The sequence below is a fragment of the Salvia hispanica genome, chromosome 2 (assembly GCF_029641045.1).
Source record: "Salvia hispanica isolate PSC_SH4W2 chromosome 2, Shi_PSC_v1, whole genome shotgun sequence".
NCBI classification, from domain to species: Eukaryota; Viridiplantae; Streptophyta; class Magnoliopsida; order Lamiales; family Lamiaceae; genus Salvia; species Salvia hispanica.
The window spans coordinates 6,609,822-6,632,406 of NC_142693.1; the positions used below are offsets into that span (position 1 = coordinate 6,609,822).

At 41.1% G+C, this 22,585-nt stretch overlaps 4 protein-coding genes and 1 pseudogene across 8 annotated transcripts; 2 read left to right on the forward strand and 3 right to left on the reverse strand.

Annotated features, from left to right (window-relative positions):
• Window positions 1–326: 326 nt before the first annotated feature.
• On the reverse strand, window positions 327–1,879 carry LOC125185648 (aspartic proteinase CDR1-like). Its single transcript, XM_048082212.2, has one exon. It carries the CDS (start codon window positions 1,877–1,879, stop codon window positions 527–529), a length of 1,353 nt encoding a protein of 450 aa, XP_047938169.1. The 3' UTR covers window positions 327–526.
• A 6,304-nt stretch (window positions 1,880–8,183) lies between these two features.
• On the forward strand, window positions 8,184–11,416 carry LOC125185656 (glutamate receptor 2.3-like; annotated as a pseudogene). Its single transcript, XR_016135978.1, has 4 exons — window positions 8,184–8,496; window positions 8,572–9,896; window positions 9,984–10,787; window positions 10,865–11,416. The product of XR_016135978.1 is annotated as a glutamate receptor 2.3-like (transcript).
• Window positions 11,417–14,300: 2,884 nt separating this feature from the next.
• Window positions 14,301–14,795, reverse strand: LOC148931482 (uncharacterized). The gene has a single exon (XM_089064803.1). It carries the CDS (start codon window positions 14,793–14,795, stop codon window positions 14,301–14,303), a length of 495 nt encoding a protein of 164 aa, XP_088920929.1.
• A 298-nt stretch (window positions 14,796–15,093) lies between these two features.
• On the forward strand, window positions 15,094–16,474 carry LOC125205049 (uncharacterized). The gene is made up of 6 exons (XM_089066062.1): window positions 15,094–15,418; window positions 15,498–15,612; window positions 15,695–15,876; window positions 15,950–16,014; window positions 16,083–16,232; window positions 16,305–16,474. The coding sequence occupies exons 1-6, from the start codon at window positions 15,190–15,192 to the stop codon at window positions 16,443–16,445; spliced, it is 882 nt and encodes a 293-aa protein (XP_088922188.1). The 5' UTR covers window positions 15,094–15,189; the 3' UTR covers window positions 16,446–16,474.
• Window positions 16,475–16,596: 122 nt separating this feature from the next.
• On the reverse strand, window positions 16,597–19,660 carry LOC125202818 (uncharacterized). 4 transcript variants are annotated; one of them, XM_048101291.2, is made up of 3 exons: window positions 19,197–19,660; window positions 17,542–18,202; window positions 16,597–17,410 (listed from the first exon to the last, which is right to left on the reverse strand). In XM_048101291.2, the coding sequence occupies exons 2-3, from the start codon at window positions 18,147–18,149 to the stop codon at window positions 16,729–16,731; spliced, it is 1,290 nt and encodes a 429-aa protein (XP_047957248.1). In that variant the 5' UTR covers window positions 18,150–18,202; window positions 19,197–19,660; the 3' UTR covers window positions 16,597–16,728. The 4 variants fall into 4 exon arrangements, with proteins under 4 accessions (XP_047957248.1, XP_047957246.1, XP_047957247.1 ...); XM_048101289.2 differs by having other exon boundaries at window positions 17,542–18,190; window positions 19,197–19,659; XM_048101290.2 differs by lacking the exon at window positions 19,197–19,660 and adding an exon at window positions 18,708–19,164 and having other exon boundaries at window positions 17,542–18,190.
• Between the last annotated feature and the right edge of the window lie 2,925 nt (window positions 19,661–22,585).

Here is a 22,585-nt window from a genome sequence, read left to right on the forward strand (position 1 = left end):
TCTAATCTGTCTAATATGCATTTTTATGAGTTCGTCTGATTTATATCCGAGATATCTATTTGCATCCAAATAGGATGGTCTATGGGGCGTCCTCTTGAGGACAACAACCACATATATATTTGTATCGAGTACTATGATCTATGTACCCATATCTGTCACTAAACACATTTTATGCTCTCGTGTGACATTATAATATTAACTAATCTTGATATTTGGTGCATGAAATTTTGTTTTTTAAATTAGAATTCAAATACTGATAGAAATTAGGAGGATGGCCCATGAGACTTATATACTGATTTCAGTTCTCTTTGTACACCGATGTGGGATAGTTCTAATATTACTATTTTTTAGTTTCAATTGCCAACAAATACAAATTTGAAAGTTTGATATTTCCTTCTTTTAATTTCTTGAACATTGTTAAATAATTCATGTCTTCATCACTTAGCGAAACAATCTCATAATTGACCGGAAGTAAATAAACACGCAATCACTCATATCCCTTTTATTTAATACTCCATCATCCACTTCATGCATTGCTACAATCAGTAGGCTTAAACGACACCGTCTTCTTCACCAAATCATACCCGACCAAGTAGTCCATCTGCGCCAGATTCCCATAAATCGCAATCCCCAAACTAGTCGACTCCGCAAAGGCAAAGCACACCGAACTCTCACTCGTCTTAACAAAAGCGTTGTAAGCCTTCAACTTCACATCAGCCCCCTTAAAATGCGCCGTGATTTCCGGAATCTTGCTCTCAAACTCCTCCGTCGCAGGGTAACACAGCTTCAGCTGCCTCGCCGGATCCGCGATCTCCTTCATTCCCACCTCCCTCTTCACCGCCGTCTCCACTTCCCGGTACATCTCGCTCGGCAGGAACGTCAGCGTCGTCCCCGAATCTATGATTATGTTCCCTTCCCCCGATTGAAACACGTCGCCGCCTTCATCGCTGCCTTCGCCGTCGTCGGATGACGACAACGGAGCCAGGTTGAATCTCTTGTTTCCGACGCTCATGCCTTCCAAAGTGAGATAGTAGAAGGTATCCGGCGACTTGGCGACGATCGGAGTCGTCAAAACCCCCGCGCCGGAGACCACGGCCTCGTCCCCGAAGTGCATCTTGCTAGGCTGGCTCGACCGCCCGGAGATCGGCACGAGGCAGTAGGAGAATTTCCCCTTAATCGAGGTCTGCATCTGCCGGATCAACGACTCTTTCCCGCCGCCGAGGCCGACGATCCCGGACGCGCCGGCGCCGAATGTGCCCTGGTCGACGTGGCCGCAGCCGATGATGGTGGTGGGGATGGACTCGTTGGCGCCTAGGGTTAGGGTTTCGGTGGCCAGGTCGCCTCTGCTGTAGGATCTGTCGCCGTACTGGATGGAGTAGTTGCAGACGCCCTTAGCGCCGCCGCCGCAGGAGGTGCTGCGGACGGATTTGCACGTGGGTGAGCTGCACGGGACCGCCTTGTAGGTGGAGGATTTGCTCGGGTCGAAGATTGGGGCCTTCTGCTTGAAGCATTTCTGGCAGGGGGCGCACTGCACCCACGTGAGGTCGCTCCCCGTGTCGGCGATGGCTAGGGTTTCGACTTGGGGGGTGCCGAGGCCGAACCTCATGAGGTACTCGCCGGCGTCCGGGACAATGTCGACTGAGGCTGCTTGTGGAGAGTTGTTGCCGCCGTCTCTGAGGATTAGGGTTTTCGCGCGGTTGAATGATCGTTGCACGGTGGCTGAGACGTGCTCGAAGGAGGATTGGAGTGAGGGGGATTTTAGGGAATCTCTGTGGATCAGATCGACGCTGAATCCTGCTGCTTCAGTTGCATGGAGGATTGAGATTAGGGCTAGTGCACAAGCTAGTGCTATTTTGATGAGTTTCATTGTTCCAGCCATGAGTGATGTTGTTTTATGTTGTTGTGTTATACTAATGTGTGTTTGGGTTTATATAGTTGGAGAGTTTTTGATGATTTATGTAATGATGTCGATGGCCAAGATGCTCTCCTGGAATAATGGTTTTCTTGCATAAATGAAAGTTACCATATTTGTTATTGGAAATCCTCAGATAGAGTACAGCCTTAAATGCTTGATTAAAGTAAGAGATATTTGTTAAATGAGTGATGCCATGGTTTTACTTCAGGATATATCACTGTAATTTTGGATTTTCTCACTACGTCCTCTGTAATAGGACTAAAATGAATGAGTCTATATAGCACACCACAAAGTTTTTTAAAACTAGGGAGAATCATGTAAATGTGGTTCTCATCACTCCATTAGATACACACATTTTATAATACTCTTTCCGTTTCATAGTAATGGAGGCGTTTCTTTTCGGCACGGAGATTAAGAAAAATTATATTAGGTGAGTTAAGTAAAGGGAGAATAAAGTGGAAAATGAAAAAAAGTAGAGAAAAGAAGAGAAAAAAAAGTAAGAGAGAGTAAAGTAGATGTGAAAAAATGTGTTGACTTGTACTTAAAAGGAAAATGAATTACTATGTAACATACCAAAATCACAAAATGACTCTATTACCGTGGAACAGATGGGTACTAATAATATACAAAATGGAATCATACTCTCCACTAAATTTTTTTAATTTATTTTCATTCGCACATTTCTTAAAAATCATACGGAATCAAAAGAAAAGTTATAATTGTAGATTGAGAATACATAATATTTTAGGTATTTTTATTAGCTATTTGATCCCTTCCTAGCTAGGGTAATTATAAATATATGTACGCCGTCATATGTATTTTTTTAGTAGTAATTATATTGGCAATACTGTTATGCAAAAAATTGATACTATTAAGTTCATTTTAATCACACAATTGGTCCTCTCATTTTGAAAATTTCTCATCTTTGTCCAAATTATCAATGTAATTAAGTTCAAGGTCAGGAATAGTCAGCCACTCAACCTTAGAGCATCCGCAATGGTCGGCTAGCGACCGGCTAGCCGATTCTTCGCGCTGGCCGGTCGGCTAGCCGAACCATTATAGGCGGCCAGCGGTATACCGGCCAGCCGATCGGCGTGGGCTGGCCGATTGGTGGGCGCTGGCCGATGCGCTAGCTGATCGGCTAGCCGCCATTGTAGCTTCCCGATCGGCCAGCGATCGGCCAGCGCCGATTTTTGTTTTGTTTTTTTTTTCTTTCACAAACCTATATAAACGCAATTTTCGTTTCATTTTCATTTGCACCACTTGTTTTAACGAGTTTTCTCTCTCTCTAACTTTCTGTACAAGAGTATCATCGCGCGATGAGTAACGCGGGTGGTAGCGGTGGTGGTAGTGGTGGGGATGCTGAGGAGTACGAACGGAGGATGAACGAGGCTATGAATGCCTACATGAACCGCGAGATGGAGCGGTACATGCGTATGGTGGAACAGCAGGCGATACCTCGCCCTCCACGAGTTGTCCACCACCGAGCAGTGATTGATCGGGATCACGTAGCTGCACATCAGCGGCTGTACGACGACTACTTTTCAGAGAACCCGCGGTTTCCAGCCAACATGTTCCGGCGGCATTTTAGAATGCGCAGGGAGTTGTTTATGCGCATCGTTGGGGCATTAGAGCGTCAATATCTGTGTTTCCGCTTCAGGCACGATGCGGCTGGCAGACCCGACCACACCCCTATTCAAAAGTGCACGGCGGCAATCAGGCAGTTGGCCTACGGAGGCGCGGCAGACATGTGGGATGAGTACCTCCACATCGGTGAGTCGTCAGCCCTGAAATGTCTGAAGGAGTTCTGTGGGGCCGTGATCAGCATTTTCGGTAGCAGTACCTTCGAAGCCCTACTCCCGAAGATTGTCAGAATTTGATGCAGATGCACGGGGAGAAGCATGGGTTCCCCGGGATGTTAGGCAGCATAGATTGTATGCATTGGGAGTGAAAGAACTGTCCGACTACCTGGAAGGGGGCCTACACGACCGGCTACAAGTCAAAGAACCCCACGATAATCCTCGAGGCCGTAGCTGATTACCGGCTGTGGATCTGGCATGCGTATTTTGGGGTAGCCGGGTCGAACAACGACCTCAACGTCCTGAACTCGTCTCCCCTCTTCAACGAGAAGTGCCAGGGCGTCGGCCCAGCCGTCTCATTTGTGGCCAACGGCAACCGACATGATATGAGCTACTACTTGGCGGATGGGATATACCCTCGGTGGCCGGTCTTTGTGAAGACGATCAGACAAACAAGTGATGAAAAGAAGGCCTACTTTGCGCAACGACAGGAGTCGGTTCGCAAGGACGTGGAGCGCGCATTTGGTGTGCTCCAGTCTCGATGGGCGGCAATTAAGGGTCCAACGCGTTTGTGGGATGTCGGATGCGTTTCCCAGATAATGTACGCCTGCATTATCCTTCACAACATGATCGTCGAAGACGAAGGCGTACAACTGACTAGTTGGGTCAGTGACGATGAAGCCGGTCCAAGCCACGGAACGGCCACCCCTAGTGTACGACGTGCGATACCTCTCGATGAAGCCGGCCGCCTTCAGGAATTTGCCAACATGCGCCAAGTGGATGCTCATATTCAACTCCAAAAGGATATAATTGAAGAGTTGTGGGCACGGAGGATTGCACGGCAATAGTTTTTTTTTTTTATTATGCACCTTCTTAAATGTAATTTTTTTTTATCTATGTAACTTTTTTAAATGCAATTAATGAATTTTCCCGTATATGTGTCGTAAATTTAATTCCGTAATTTAATCGTAATTTTAATTCCGTAAATGTAGTATATTTTGAATTATTTTTATTGCGGCTGGCCTATGGCTGGCCTAAATCTGATGTGGCAGGTGGATTTTTTAGTGTTGCTGACGTGGCAGGGGAGAGAATGGCTGGCCTATTGCTGACTTATGGCTGGCCTAAGCCCCGTTGCGGATGCTCTTACACTTCACATACTTCACATATGTATCTCAATTAATCTATTTTATTTCACAGAGAATGCATGTGTATTAAAATGGCTAAGTAAAACTTAAAGAATAAAATTGTATCAGTATTAATTTAAGAGAACATATTTTGTTTCCTGTTTAATTTAATCAAATAATACGGGACAAAAGTTAAATATGATAAAGATTGTGTGTGTGAGAGGAGTATATCAGCTTTTGTTGTAGATCTTGACCGTCCAATCAAGATCTCAGTTTCGCGAGGGAAAGTCTGATGAGAAGCAGTTGCAGAATCATTTAAATCCCTCCGCCAATTCATTCTCAGTCACAACCACATTTCGCAACCAAGAAAACTCCATCACAAACAGCCATGGATTCTTTCCACTGCATCAAGCTCTTCACTTTCTCTCTGCTCCTTTCTTGGAGCTCTGCCGCCGCCGTCCCCCACCGGCCGCCCTCCGCAATCCTCGCCGCCGACACCCTCCGCATCAGAGGCTACTCCATCTTCGCATCCCTCCTCGTCTCCATCTCCTCCACCGCCAACTTCTCCGGCACCCTCCTCGCCCCTCCCGACTTCTCCTTCTCCTTCGCCTCCACCCGCATCCTCAACAACCACCGCCCCCCGCCGCGCCCCTCCATCCCCGTCCTCCTCTACCACACCCTCCGCCCTCCCCCCGCCACCTGGCCCGCCATCTCCTCCCGCGACGACGGCGACGAGCTCCGCACCTTCCACTACAACAACTGCCTCCACCTCTTCAAGAGCCCCCGCGCCGGCCAGGTCTCCATCTCCTCCTCCCCCTTCTCCAACCCCATCACCACCGTCAAGATCCGCCAGCCCGACCTCTACGTCGACGAGCACCTCATCGTCCACGGCATCGACGGCGTCCTCAACCCCGCCTTCGCCACCCGGTGCTCCCTCGCCCACCGCTTCCCCACCTCCTCCGCCGCCCCGCTCCAATTCAACCGCATGTTTCTTGAGCGCGCCATGCGGGCTCTGCGCCGGAAGGGCTACAACGTCGTCGCCTCCGCCATGCGCGTGCGGAGATCGGATCTGCTGCCGCTCACGTCGGTGACTGTTCTCGCAGTCTCCGACGTTCACCTTTTCATGACGCCGGAGAGCTTCCGGTACAATTTCCGCCACCACGTCATCCCCACGCGCCAGCGCTTCGCCGATCTTGCCAGGATGTCGGCGGTCGGAGTCGAGTTCTACACTCTGTTCCCGAACAAGACGGTCCACGTCGTCTCCAACGGCGGCGCCGTCACTGTGGACGGCGTTCCGGTGGGAAAGTGGGAGGTTTATCGTAACCGCTGGATGGTTGTTGTTTCCGTTTTGTCGTCGTTAGACGACGTCGCTGATTCTCCACCGCCTACCGCCTCCGATTCGGCTCCTTCTCCGTCTCCAATTCCCGCCGATTTCATGAACACCGATTCTCAGAGGGTTCCGTCTCCAGCCCCAGTTTCTAGGGTTTCTGCTCCGTCCCCGGCCCCAATTTCTAGGGTTTCTACTCCGTCTCCAGCCCCAATTTCTAGGGTTTCTACTCCGTCCCCGGCCCCAATTTCTAGGGTTTCTGGAAACGGCCAATCACCGAGATATCTTTCTCCGGCTCCGATTCATGGGGGAAGAGTTCCTTCACCGTCGCCGGCGGAATACGAAAGTCCGGTAGTATCTCCAGAGGCCTCCGACGGTCCAACCGATTCCGATTGGGTCGGGGTTCCATCTCCTGCGGCGGAGGTCGAGGAAGATGGTGATGATGCTCCGAGCACGAGTCCATCGCCGGCTCCAGAAATTGAGGGTGCGGAAGAGCCAGTGAGATCGCCGGTGCCGTCGCCGGCAACAGATGACTACAATGCTGTAAACTGCGATTTAAACAGCGTGATATCTAACGGCGTTGAAGGAGGGGATCTGTTATGTCCGGAGAGACCCGAGAGGCAATTGCTGGAGGCGGGCGGAGATGACGTGGAGGTCTACCAGCCGTTCGATGCTGAAGATTTGCCCCATCTCTACTCCTGATTCTTGCCACGTGGAGTCTTTTTCTCTTTTCAATTTTTTGTTGGATATAAATGAGCAATATATTGAATTTCTGAACATATTGTTACCAAATCATCAGATTCAGATTTTTTTGAACCATTACTGCTTTTTATTGATTCATGTTCATTTACCATTTCATGTTCTAGTTATTTTAATCGCTTTGTTGGTGAATTGTTAATGATGAAAAAAGTGAGCCTTAATTCATTCACAATCGCTGCTGTTTGAAATCTGTAATGGAGTTTTAACGTGCAATAATAAGCCAATACTAGTACTAAAGATGTTGTCAAATGATCAATCAAGTACATGGTGTAAAATATATTGGATGCTTAATAATTATTAACATTATTCTTATTGTTTTATTGTTATAACATTATACTCTCTCCGTCCCCGATTAAGAGTCACATTTTTCTATTTTGATCCGTCCCCAATTAAAAGTCACACTTCATTTTTATCATAAATAGTAAGTAGGTTTCACATTCCACTAACTCAATTCACTCGCATTTTATTATAAAACCAATATTAAAAAATGGGTTTCATATTCCACTAACTTTTTTCAACTAAGTTTTCTTTATATTTCTTAAAACTCGTGTCCGATCAAAGTGTGACTCCTAATCGGGGACGGGGGAGTAATATGTAATGCATTGTAATTTTAGAAAATGAAAAATTAAAATTATTGGAGTAGTGTTATGGGAGAGGTATTATGCTATTAAAAGAGTTGTGATATGGCGCCAAAATTGATGTGTAATAGCTACGTCACAATCGATTTTCAATAAGTATAAAAAATTGATTCTCACTAGTATATGAAATAAATTACTTATAGATATGTTTAATGTAGATGGTTGATTACTTTAATCTCAATGTCATTATCAAATCCCAAAAGAAACAGAGGTAGTAATAAGTTGGATTTCCTGTCAACAAAAACTTGGAATTGAAGGGTAAACTCAATTCTGGAAGCTCAACTTGTCTTAAGGGGCAGACCTAAAAATTCAGTCATATACTAAGTCTCACTAAATACTCCACAAAAATATTTTTTGTAACTAAATGTAGACTGGACTAGACTAGTTAGCATCAACTTAATTGAATCTAAACATAACCTTCCAAGAACCATAAATTCGAGAATTGGTCAGAGCTGTCACCAAATCAGCAGACTTTTACCAAGCATGAAAATATTTAGTATCAAGGGAAAAAATTGTTTGACAAGTCTACACATCGCAACATACTCTGCATTTTACATCACTGACTTAGTAATTAAACGCGTATGTACTTCTTATATTCCAATTTCTTGCTAATAAATTTGCATGATCAATAAGTGTATATATAAGTTTTTCGCTTCAACACTTTTCACATATGCTTTTCCAATGCAGATTTCAAAATGGTCTTTGCTGATCATGATCATGATCATTTGTGTTGATCAATCAGACGGATATAATGCAACTGCAGCAAAGGCTGATGTGGGATTCATTCTTGATCTTAACCAAACTATTGGAAAAATCATGAAGACATGCATTTCTATGGCGATCGATGATTTCTACTCAAAACAAAGTTGTAATACTATGATTGTGCCTCATTTCAGAGATGCCAGCAATGGCTCTGTAGCTGCAGCTTCAGCTGGTAATGCTAGTGCTACTTTTTTCTTTTTCTTTTTCTTTTTAAGCCAATTCTTGACTATAAGATGTTTTGTTGCAGCCATTGATTTGTTGAAGAATACTCAAGTGATGGCGATATTCGGGCCACAAAGATCGATCCAAGCAGATTTTGTGATAGATATCGGTGAACAAGTGAGAGTGCCAATCATATCTCAAGCAACGAGCCCGTTGCTGTCGCCTACAGAGTCATCGCACTTTGTTAGAGCATCATGGTGCTCTTCTTCGCAGGCCAAAGCGATTGCTTCGATTGTGAAGAATTTTGGTTGGAGGGAGGTTGTTTTCGTGTACGAGGATACAAATTATGGGAGTGGTCTGATGCCATTCTTGTCTGAAGGTCTGATGCAGATCAATGCTTTGGTTTCATACCAAAGCATCGTGTCTCCTTCAGCAGAAGATGATCGAATTCTTCTAGAATTGTACAAGATGAAGACTATGCAGACGAGGGTGTTCGTGGTGCACATGCTCCCAAATCTTGCAACACGTTACTTTAAGATGGTGAAGAAGGCTGGGATGATGAGAGAGGGGTATGCATGGATCATTGCTGATGTTTTGACTAGTTTGTTGCATTCTGTGGATTCAGAGACTATTGAGGCGATGCAAGGCGTGTTAGGAGTGAAGGCGTATGTTCCAAGATCCGAGGAGGTTAGGAGGTTTTCGAAGAGATGGAGGAAGAGATTTCATAGGGAGAATCCAGAGATGGAGAGAACAGAACTTGATGTTGTTGGATTGTGGGCTTATGACACTGTGACAGCATTGGCTGAGGCAGTCAAGAGCGTGGGAGTGGCATCCCCACGGTTCAAGAAGCCGGTCGGGGGTTGGAATTTGACAGATTTGGAAGCAATAGGGACTTCAAATAGTGATCCCTCTTTTATCCATTTGATCAGAAACTGTAAGTTTAAAGGGCTGAGTGGCGATTTCAATATAAGCAACGGGCAGTTGCAGCCGTCTGCGTTTGAGATAGTGAGTGTGTATGGCAGAGGAGAATGCACTGTTGGATTTTGGTCCGAGAGAAATGGGATTTCAAAGGAGCTGAAGTGTGATGATGAAGTTCAAGAAAAGGGGAATCTTGGAGGAATCTTGTGGCCGGGGGCCACGAGCATCGTGCCTAAAGGCTGGGAGATTCCGACAAGCGGGAAGAAGTTGAGAGTTGGAGTTCCTGTCAAAAAGGGCTTCACTGAATTTATCAAAGTTGAGAGGAATCAAGAAAGTAAAGCCATTACAGCAACTGGTTTCTGCATTGATGTTTTTGAGGAAGTCATGAGATCAATGCCTTATGCTGTTCAATTTGAGTATATCCCTTTTGAAACCATTGATGGAGAGAGTGGTGGGAATTATAATGATCTTGTTTATCAAATATTTACTGAGGTAAATGCAAATACCATAAAATTTGATTCTTTTGGCCATTTTGTTGCATTGTGAGTACTACTAACTCTCTTACTTAAGTTATGACAGGAATATGATGCAGTTGTAGGAGATGTCACCATTGTAGCTAACAGATCAAACTTCGTCGATTTCACCTTCCCTTACACAGAATCTGGTGTTGCAATAGTTGTCCCAATCAAAGATCAAGATAGGAAGAAGAATGCTTGGATATTCATGAAGCCTCTCACAACCGGCCTTTGGCTAACCATAGCCGCATTCTTCGTCTTCACTGGATTCGTCATTTGGGTTCTTGAGCATCGCGTTAACAAACATTTCCAAGGCCAAGTAATGCAGCAAGTTGGGATGATCTTCTGGTTCTCTTTCTCAACACTTGTTTTTGCACATAGTAAGTCCAAAAACATGTAGTATTGCTTTTTCAGCCCTTTTTTCCTCTGTTTTAACTAGTTTGGTTTAATCGTGGCAGGGGAGAGAGTGAAGAGCAACTTGACAAGATTTGTGTTGATTGTGTGGGTGTTTGTGGTGCTGGTTCTAACGTCGAGCTACACTGCAAACTTGACCTCCATGCTAACGCTGCAGCAGCTGCAGCCGAAAGTGAACGAAGTGGATGATCTTATCAAGAATGGTGAATATGTTGGCTATCAAGAGGGCTCCTTTGTGAGTGGATTCTTGATGGATAATATGAAATTTGACAGCTCCAAGTTTAGGATATACAGCACGTTGGAGGACTATGACGTCGCCCTCTCCAGAGGCAGCAGAAACGGAGGAGTAGGTGCAGTTGTTGATGAGCTTCCTTACATTAGGCTCTTTCTTTCAAAATATTGCCATAAGTATACAATGATAGGACCAACTTATAGGACTTCTGGATTTGGATTTGTAAGTTAGTGTTCCCTCTCTCTCGCTTTATCCGTTTCTCTCTCTCTCCTTCAAAATTGAGCTCATTGACAATGCAGGCATTTCCAAAGGGCTCACCACTACTCCCTGATGTTTCAAGACAAATCTTGAAACTGAAAGAGGATGATAAGATGTTGTTTATCACAAAAAAGTGGCTCGGAGAGGAGGAAGGGTGCAGCAGTCCCGGTGGGGCTGTGATCGCCTCTGAGAGCCTCACTCTGGACAGCTTTAGGGGGCTTTTCCTCATTGCAGGGCTGTCATCATCATCTGCTCTAGTTGTATACTTGTGTGTGTTCATGTATGAATCCACTTGTTCATTCAAGAAAAAGATATGTGATCTTGCTAGGGTGTTTTGTAAAGAGAAAGGCCGCGATTTGCTGTCAACCGCAGCAGATGGTCGCGGCCGTGGGGAGAGAGGAGTTGCTCAGAGTCAAGAAGGGATGTTTTCACATGATGATGGGTTCTCAACAACGGAACCAGCAACTCCTATGCATGATAATCACATTGAGCTAGTTCAAATGGATCAACGTTCTTTGTTTTAGGTAGCAATGAAATTGATAGTATGTGGATTGTGGAGTTATATAGTTGTGAAATGATACATTCATTCTTTGTTTAGGTTCTAATGCTATAGATAGAGTTTGGATGGTAGAGTCATAGTTTGTGAAATAATAAAATTGTTGAGTTAGCAATGGAATTGAGCAGGGAAGCTCATCATTATATATCTAAAATTCAAATAGTTAAAAGGATTATAAAAATGAGCAATACTACAAATACTCCTATAAATCAACCAATGTTAAGTTGTAGTGTCACTAAATTAAGTGTGAGTGAGTGTGATTGTGTGACAACACCTTAGTTTAACATTTCACTACAAACAGTAAACACTTTTAGTAAAAGGAGTGAATGGTTCATCATATACATTCATAATCGTTACTCTTTCTATCTATTAATTGGAAATAAAGTAACTTGCGAATTAAGCCGCTTTACATCGTGTCATTACGAAATACTACAAGTTAAGAATGGACTGTTGAAAATAGAATATTGACCATGCATATTTCACAGAATCAGTGTCCAATGTAGATATTTTCCCAAAAATGAAAGCCCATAACAGATTGAAGAATTTATTATTTAATCACTCATTTAGCATTAAGTTCATTTTGTGCAAGTTCGCAGAATGTAAAAAGTACGGTCAATTTTTGATACGACACGATAATTTAATATGAATTCACACAAAATTAATGGGTTTGAGTTAAACTTTATTGGATTTGGATTCTTATCGGGTCGATCCAATACGACTCCAATGATTTCGAGTTGGGTTCGGATTATCCGATAAGAAATAAAATTATTGTTTTGATTATTTTTATCAATGAAAAAATATTACTCCATTCGTCCCATAAGAACATGCACTCTTTCCTTTTTAGTCTGTTCACAAGAATATGCACATTCTCATTTTGATAACCCTTTTCTCTCTAATGAGATGGGACACATTCTTCACTAACAATACTTTAATCACTTTTTCTTTCTACCTCTCTCTTATTTTACAAATTTTACATTAAAACTCGTGCCGAACCTAAAATACATATTTTTTGGGGACGGATGAAGTAGATTTTAATTTTATTATTTAGATTTAAATTGTGATAAAGCTTTAATCATGTTATAACAGGTTTTAAAATTATAATATCATATTTTATAGTGTAATATCATGTTCTGGTCGTTATCGTGTCGTGTCAAACTATTTTTACAGTAACTTACGTTAATTTACGGTGAGGCTGACAATTTTTAACATGACACGATAATCCGCGCGAACATGCACAAAGTTAATGACCCAATAAGAACTCGATCATTTCAGATTGGATTAGGGTTTGACTTTATTTGGCTAGATCGATATTGGGTTGATCTGATAACGGTTCAATTTACACGATGTATCAGCCCCAATAAAATACTTAAACTCAATTTTAGTACAGGGGCCTTCACATCCTGCCAAACTACTAAAGTGGAGACCGACACAATTGCATTTTACTGGAGATGTTATTTTGTGTGGTAAGTGAAAAGAAAAAATAATATATTTATATTGATGTGAGGAAGAACTTCTTGTAAAAAAGAAAATGTGATATCTTTACACTTATTGCATCCAACAGACCTCTTTTCACTTATTGTACTCAATTCTTCTCCCCCTCTTTTCCCCAAATCTGAGGAAGAAGCCGACCACACCTCTGTCTACGTCGACGCCACGAGGCGTTGCCACTCTTCCTGAAATGGCAGACTCAGCCGCTGCGTTCCCTTTCCAACCCCAAGACCAAAATTACTTCAACTTGGATTATGACGATCTCTTTACTGGCACATCAACTACGGGGTGATCGTATCAGATTGCTCGAAGTAAGTTGAGCTTCAACAAAACATTAGCAATGAAGGTACCTGTTAGAGAAAGGTAAAATGTTTTCTTTAAGCACCAAAAGTGGTAGTGATAATCGGTTTTTCTCCAAAGAATCAATGTTCACATCCTGTAAATCAGCAATAATAATATGTACAATGAGTTCTCTAGTTATGAATACTATTGAACGAAGATAAAAACATAATAATGGGATTATAGTTCATGATTTTCTTATTTTGCCAAATAATTTTCAAGAGCATATAAGTTTCAAATGAACCAACAACGTGTAACTGTGGACACATAAGCAACAAATAGAAGGAAGAAGATAAAGATGTGTGAAGGCAATCCTTTTTTGTAGACAAGAATTTATATAATGATATGAAAAATGAAAAAATAAATACAACTTCTCTTAATTCATCACATGAATTTGTAAAGTGGTTACTTTTAATGTTTGACTATTTACAAATTCATGTGATGAATTAAGAGAAGTTGTATTTATTCTTCCAATTTTCATTTTTCATATCATTATTATTATATAAATTCTTACAAAATTATGTTCTGTTAAGGAGACAAGGATGTGTAATACGAGGCGGGTCTCGTATCTGATCGGAATGACGATGATTCGCCGGATTGCGACGGAAAGGAGCTGCCACAACTAGGGTTTGGCGGCTGAGAACAAAACTTGCGATGAAAGCAAAGGAAATAAAGTTAGGAAAATTCTGTGTATTGATTTCTTGCCAATTTCAATGTCCAGAATTCCTATTTATACTAAGGACCCTAGGTTTGGTTCGACTCGATCATTTCGGGAAAGAACCAACAAGAAAACCCGAAACGGAGCTTATAATTGCTCGACTCAAAAGTTCCAAAATAAATAATGTCAAAAATAAAGTAAAAACAATAACTAAAGCAATTAAGTCCAATAATAATAAAACTAGCGTGAAACATAATCTCCAAACCATGCCGGTGTCCTTCGTAGTCTCAACGGCCGGCCTGACTCTTCCAACTCGTCCTCACTGTTCTGCTCTATCTCCGGCGGCTCAAGTACATCAGCTGGATTATTCTCCGGCAGGGTCTCCGTGACCGGTGTCTCCCCCGTGACACCCGTTGGACGAGGGATCATACCCGTATCAACCCCCTCCCCCGATAACAGGCTCCTTGTCCTCAAGGAGTGAAGGGAAACGAGCTGCGATCACCTCCAGCGGCTCCCACGAAGCCAGGGTGGCATCTTCCCCTGACCACCGGACCAAAACCTGCTCCATAGGCTGGCCTTCACGCAATGCAACACGGTGATCAAGAATTCTGGCCGGCTCAACTACAGAACGAGCCCCCACAAACTCCTTTGGTAAAGCAACGGGGATAGCCGAGGATCCCCCCTCCACAAATGGTCGAAGTAGACTCACATGGAACACATCATGTATGCGGGCCCCGGGTGGAAGTTCTAGGCGATAAGCAACTGGCCCGATTTTCTCAATGACAGTGAAAGGCCCATAAAACCTCCGCGCCAGCTTCGCAGCTAAAGGCTTCGCGACAGAATGTTGCCTATAATTTTGTAGCTTAAGGAGAACTTTATCCCCTACCTCAAACTGCACGTTCCGCCGGTGATGATTTGCGGACGTGCGCATACGCTGCTGCGCGCGTTCCAGATTCAATGTAATACACTCAAATATACTTTCAGAAATATGATCAGATATAGCTTCAGAATAATATATAAATACTACTACTAATTAAATTCAAAAGCATGATTATTTGAAGATTTATCTATAAATTAATTCTCTGAGTACTATACATATCTAAATGATTGCAAAGTTTAATTGTGAAAGTTAACCGCTTTTCCAACGGTCACTAACCGCTTGTGCCTCTCCCGCTTATTGTATTCTCACAGACGCCTCTTTTCACTTTTTTACTCAATTCTTCTCTCCTCTTTCTCCAAATCCGAGGAAGAAGCCAACCACACCGCCGTCAAAGCCAACGCCACGAGGCGTTGCCGCCTCCACCGGCGCCGCCACTCTTCCTGAAATGGCAGACTCAACCCTGTTCCCTTTCCAACCCCAAGACCAAAATGACTTCAACTTGGACGACGAAGATCTCCTGGACACAGAGGATCTGTTTTCGGACCCCGTAATTTGGCAAGTTTGCAACGATTTAACCGCAAACTCACCGCCACTCAACCCTGCCTTCCTCCAACCATTGGCTCAGTATAACTGCGCTTGCTGTCAAATCCTTCGAGAGATCACTCACACCAATGGTGATTTCAATCATTTTCTTTCTCAATTCACTTCATCCCATTTCCACCGTTTTCAATTTGTTACTTTGATTTTTTGTAGGCGTGAACCTGAAGCGGCTGGAGATTCATGGAGTGTTTGGGATAATCACTCACGCTCTTCTCGGAATTTATGACTGTGGCTCGTCTTTGCAGACCCAAGATTCCCAAATGTTCGAGTGAGTTTCTTTCTCGTTTAGCCTAAATCGAAAAAATATGATCACTGAACATATTAGATTAACACTTATTGGATTGTTGTAGTTTTCACAAGGAGAGCACGGTGGCAGTGAAGAATTTCTTGGTGGAGTATTACGAGGTTTGTAGACGAGAAGGGTACAGTCCGATGCAAGATCCTCTCTCGACGTTCTATGAAGCTCTTAGTGTTGGATTCAACCAACCAGATAACACGCCTCATTTTCTTCAATTTGCACCGGATATAACAGGTTAGCATCGTTGAATTCGGATACTATACTAATCCGACATCACATCTCATTGTTGATTCTTGTGTAAATGCAGGTGATTATCAAAGTGAGCAGTTGAATGAAGCAGGAGGATCCATGAAGATCCCCCTTGCAATGCAGGTTGTTAACATGTGATATATATACTATTTTTAATACATATTGTTGTTGAAATTTGATGTTTGGTGCAGAGGGAAAGGACTCGGAATCTGGGGATCAATGACTTTGTAGAATACTTTCATCTTCCGATCGAAGAAGCTGCTCGAAGATTGAATATATGCCCGACAGTCATGAAGAAGATCTGCAGAAAGAATGGTGTCTTAAGGTGGCCTTATAGAAAGGTCCTTCTCCTCTTTTTCTCTGTCTGTTTGTTTATAAGTGGTGAGATCTCTCACATCAATGTGTTGTTGCAGATAAAAAGCGTTGAGAGAAAAATATCAAACTCTGAGAAGGCTACAGAAGAAAGTGCAGGTGAAGAAAAAGCCAAGGCTTTAGAGGAACTACAGCAATACAAGATACAACTAAGTAACATTTATGCAGAATTCACAAAGTAGCATTCTTATTTTTTGTGGGGATACCTAATTCTGTAAATACATTACTCTGTATATATTTACACACTTATAAGTTGTAAGTGTATTTTCAAGTTTGTTTTTTTAGTTTAACATTTACCTTCAAAATTTACCAAAAGCATAAAAAGGAAGAAAATTCAGACAGATGAGGGATGATTAATTAGCAGTAACACAGTAGAATCCACATCCAATTCAAGTTGATTCTGTACAAAATGTGATCCAATAATCAGAGGAAACTATTTTCTTAGATTGAATAGTATCACCTTCTTCACCAAGAATGATTGCCTCTTCGGATCTTTCTACGGAAGGGTGCGCACGCCTCGATACTAAGGTCGACCGCAGCAGCGAGAGCCATGAATATGGCGGCGTCCTCGACACACGTGACATGTCTCATTGCAAGCTGCACATGGGGCTTGCTCGACTTCCCTTCCCCCTGCACTCTACAGCTCATGACGAACCCACCAGCCACCGGGCTCAGCCCCGCGAAGTCTCCGCTGCTCTGTGGGCTCGGTAATGGCGTTGCTGCAGCGCGAACCTGTCTGTCGGTATCTATGAAGAACTCCCCACCTTTCTCTGCGTTGATTAGTATCTCCGACATGAGAAAGTCGCCTCCTTCCTGCCCTTCTGAGAAGACATGGAAGCGGAAGCAGATGCAGTCTCTGATCCCTCCTCGTTCACGCCAGGCTTCGAGCTTCCCCCACGGCTGCCAGCTCTCAGAGCTGCACGGATCAGGGCGGACAATTAGCCAGGCTCCCGGATTGGACTTTGCCACCCAGTCACCGCCCGTTGCTGGCACGAAAGGGGTTGTTATGAAGGCCGCTGCAACTGCTGAGCCAGATAGGTCGTGTATCTTCACCTTCCACCCCTTGCGCTCTCGTCTCCCTGTGTCTTGGTTCGAACCATCGGCTGTATTTGACCAGAAGTTGCTTAGTGGATCTACCTGGGATGCCCTGTGAATTATTTATCAAAACAAGAAAACAAGAAACAACTATTCATTAACTCATTTATCAAAAACAAGAAACATCCATTCATTTTTTGACAGTGTGGAAATCAAGCAAGCATTTTTATCTCACATTATTACCTGTCTCGAGTAAACTTGCAGCTGAAAATAGGCTGCTTGACATTGCCTTGAAGCTGAACAATTTGCGGGCTCAACTTAGTATCGTCTTCGAATTGGAAAACGTATCTAGGATCAGGGTCCAGCTTAACCCGTAGATGAAGTTCGGCTCCTGGTTTACCAGTCTCATGCCTGTTCTTGCCAATGCCAATCCAGCCATTGAAGAGAATAACCGACTTGCCTTCGCACCATTCGGGACCCACATTCAACTTAAAAGCTCCAATCTGTTGCCTCTTGACACCAACACCACAATGGCTCCCCTTCCTACCCGTAAACACAGCTATCTCGAGCCTCGCATTGGAGGCATAGAAACATCCAGGTGCCAAGAGTGCTTTCAAGTCGGATTCTTCGAGATAAAAGCTGGACGAGACACTGTGAGAATTAGGAGTTGCTTCAGGAGATGGCATAAAAGGGATTGGTGTTGTCTGCACAGGGAAGCCGCGGAGGCGTATCTCACATACACATGGAGAAGTGAACGAACATATACCAGAATTTTCTGCGGCTACTGCACTTCCGGGAAATCTAATCCCCAGACACCCAATAGACAACCTAATAAAAGCCTGAGGATCCATTCCTATAACTCCATTTCTTCAGAGATTCTTTCTAGCATAAGCTGTTACACCAACTACTCATAATTAGATGATCACAATCACAAATGAATGTTTATGCAATAACCAAGGAAAATTTAAAAAGTCAAGAAAAAATGTGGCACTCTTATTTGAAATCAGCCTTTTTTTTAAGCTCGAGATACATGAATCTTCATGTGTTTTGTCTTATGAAAAAGCACATCTTTCATGTAAAAGTTACTCGAAAAAATTGAAAAGGTCAATGCAATTCAATAAAAGTAGAACAAACTATCAATCAATAACTCATGTTTTGTAATCAAAAGTCTAAACCGGCTGCATAAATAGCAAGAATTTTATATGAAAAGTAAATGGAGAAGATGAAAAGTAACCATAAACATGATTTATACCTTCTGCGATGCTACAAAAAAAATGCAAAAAAGGCAGTTTTAGGAATGATTATAAAAATCTATTTTGGCTTACTTCTTTATGGAAACTTGCTTTAGTTCACAAGTAACCACTGCCAAAGAAGTGATGAAAAGGAAGAAGCAGAGCAATTTGGGGCACCTTTGTGCTAAGTGATGTATTCTTATTCCAAGAATTGATTATGGAATGCTTAATTGCTTTTTGCCCAAAGTGATAACACAAATGAATTGGGAATTCTCAAGGCCCTCCATCTTTCCCCTTCAAAACCCCCACTACAGTAGTTTCTTATTCTTCTCCTCTGTATATTGTCAGCAATTCTTTGCAAACCACCATCAAATTCTCAATCTCAGTAGGCTAAAAATCACAACTTTGAGCCGTAGACTTTGCTCTCATGTAAACCAAAATCCAAAATAAACACACACAAAGAGATAGTAGATAGAAGATAAGGTCAAGACTTGGTAACAATAACTTACACATGTAAAAAGCATAACTTCATAGGAAGCTAAAACTCACACAAGAAGAGTCAAATTCCTTCAAAACCCATAAACACATTTCAAGAATTCATAAACATCATGCAACAACACAACGTTTTAAAAAAAAAAAAAAAAGGAGATGATGAAAACAACCCACCTTGAAAATTGGTACTACTTCTTCTCCTCCTTAAAAAAAACCCCACTTTCACTGTTTCAGGAATTCTCCCAAGAGAAAAGCTGCTAAATTCCCCACACCCACAAAATTTTCCTAATAAAGCAAGCTTCAAGATTGAGCCTTTTCACCCTTTCTTCAACAAAACAAGGAGGCCCTCAAATGAGGACTCGTTTCATCGCCCTTTTCCCTCTTTTCCCTTTTGCAGATCCAAGAAAGATAATGCAGAATTATGAAAAGAGAGGATCTTTGGTCATTAATGATAGAACCAAAGCACCAACCACGCTTGCAAAGAATAATTCACATAGACTATGCACAGATCACAAGAAAAATGGGTACTGTTTGTGAATGAATGCGTTGTTGGGGTTGAAGAAGTGGAGTTTATGGGGTGTGTGTGTGTCTCAACATACCGTCTGCGCGCGGTTTTAAGATGGAAAACAACAAATTAGCGGAGAAAGTAAAGGCATATTTATTACTCCCTTATTAAATTTCGTCTACTTAAAACTGTCAGACCCAACTTTAGACTTCACTTCCATATTTAACTGTTTCTGTTAAACAGAGTGGTAGTAATTATTTCATACAGATTGCACAATAAATTTATTATTTTTCGGCTCAAATATTGGGACACGCCACTTTTTATTATATAACCAACATTCTATATTTATAAAGACTAATAAAAATATAATTGTTGTTTCTTCTATACAACTTGCTTTTCTTCCAGTAGTAGTCCCACCTTTCTAAGATAAGTGAAGCACTTCTTTTGGATACGAGATTTAAGGAATTGATATTAAATGGTTAAAATAGAAAGAGAAAAATATGAGAAATAGAAGAGTAGAAAAATAAACAGAGAATAAAGTAAAAGTGGAGATTTTTCGCTAAAAAGGAACACGACTCACTTATTGTGAGACATTCCAAAAAAGGAATATATGACTGGCTTATTTTGGGATGGAGTGAGTATTTGTTATACTTAAGGCAAAATACAAATAGAAGTGTAGATTGGAAATGGAAACTAGTGATAAGTAACGGCGGACAAATGGAATAGTAATATTATTTTGAATTGCTAATACGTTATTTGTAAAATTAATATCGCTAAATTCGATGCATAATTTGATGGATGGAGTAAGTTAAACTAATCAAAGGATTTGGGCTAATACTTGGTTTTTAGCGAATGATGTATTGGTAATAGATATACTCTAATTTCGTCTAAATCTCACGTTGCATCTTACGGTAAATATATCTAACAAAATTCTAAATTGACCTACTAACAAACCACACCTTAATGTATAACATCTTATCCTAAACATAGTAGTGAATAAAAAAAAGAACATACAAAGTAAGAAGAAAAGAATACTAATAATATACTATTAATCCAGGCAGTTTTCTACTTCTAGCAAGTTCTTTCTATAATATTTTGGGGATAAGCATAGTTTGGTTGGTGACAAGTTGGTAATGGTAGAATTTTAAATTACAAATATTCTAAATTGAGAGTAATATTAAAGAATATATTATTAATATATACACATATAGAGACAACATATATATATGTATGTATGCATAGGGCGTATGGTGGAGGAACTTGGATACAGCTGTAACCAGCACTTTCTATATATTTGAGACAAGGAAGCCTGTGGATGGGAGAATGACTTCGTTTTCCCATTTCTCCCCAAACGTATTAATTTGACCTAATAATATTGTTTAAGAAATAAGGGAAACTCTGATGTTGGGTCACATATTTTTAAAACTGAAAAATAACTATATATACGTGTCCATCCAAGGGAGTGTTAGGTGCCACCATCTCTTAAAATAACAACATACCACCATTTCTAGTTAATCATTTGTACATGTAGACAAATACTAAGCTATCACATGGCAAAAAAAAAAAAAAAACCCCAAAAACACGGCCAACAATATGCTGCATCTTATACAACAATTTTTCTCGGCCAGCAATATTCGACACATTATATAGCAATCTATAGATTGCTATGTAGCGTTTATAATATTGTTGTATATGTGGTGTCACGGTGTCACTTTAAGAGGTGTTGTCATTTTAACACAAACCTATCCATCTAATAATATATATAATTGCTTCCTTTTTTTATGCATTAAAAAATGTTCAAGTTAAATCTAACGAGCATCGTGTTTGCGATCTTTGCGATCTGAAGTGAATGCAGACTAAATATTGATATAGCCTGTGTTTTTATAATCATATTTTAAAAATGTACTACTTTAATTATAAAATTTGAATTAACTATAAAAAATTATTAAAGAAAAAAATAAGATTAAGAAGAACATAATGACAACAATAAAATAACAATCAAACAACATAAGATTAATTGGGAAAGACAAATAAACAACAAAAAACTAATTAACTGAAAATAATATCACATCCGTAGTGCAAATATAATTGTAATTTGTAAGTTACTATTTGTTTCAAGTAAGTACTTTAGTTATCAAACATCCTTTGTTCCTCATTTTACCCTATTTAGTGACAAATAGTACTCCTATAAGTAGAACATGATTGACGACTTTTATTTCGTATTCATACTGATACATATGAAAATCATAACGTTTTGCAGAAAGTATTGCATTATGCTCTATGCAATTATTAGATAATTTTTTGAGTGCGTATTTTATTGTGTGGAAGTCTTAATATTAAAATATGTGTGTTCCAGCTAATATGAAGATGTTAAAAATAATGATCAATCCTTTTAAATGCTTCGCTAATAATGATAAACACCAAAGCAATCAAAAGTTGACTGATTCATACAGTACATGATTCGGATTAAAGTTGACAAAGCAAAAATATACAATAGCTTGTCGTTCAATTATTGCAACTAAGATGGTTACACATATAACTATATAGTATCCCATATTTGTTTTTAAGGTAGTAGTAGTATTTTCTATGGCTTGAAATTATATAGTCTTTGATATATTTGTCTCAAGCGCACAAATAAGTATTATGCATTAATTGCATTTTAAATCGATAAAATAAATTAATCATATAATGTCTCACAAATTTAAAAATAGGAATATGGTCATTTTTATCATGGATTTGTCATGTAGATAATATTTTAATTCAATTCAGGTTGATGGATAAAATGACCAACTCAGAAATTAATGGGCAATTGCAGTAGGACCTTTGATTGGCAAAGATGAAAACTTGGTGAGAATATTAAAAAATAACTACTCCATGATAAAGGAAGATTCTACCAAGAAAAATAAAACATGGGACGAAATATTATTAAAACATTTAGATTCATGTAGCAAATGTCATTTTCCTAGGGGACCATTGTTTTATGAAATTAATTTGTTTCACCAGCAATAACTAGTGCTTGGAGACATCTGCGAAATTTTGGGTTCTCTTTTCACCTTTA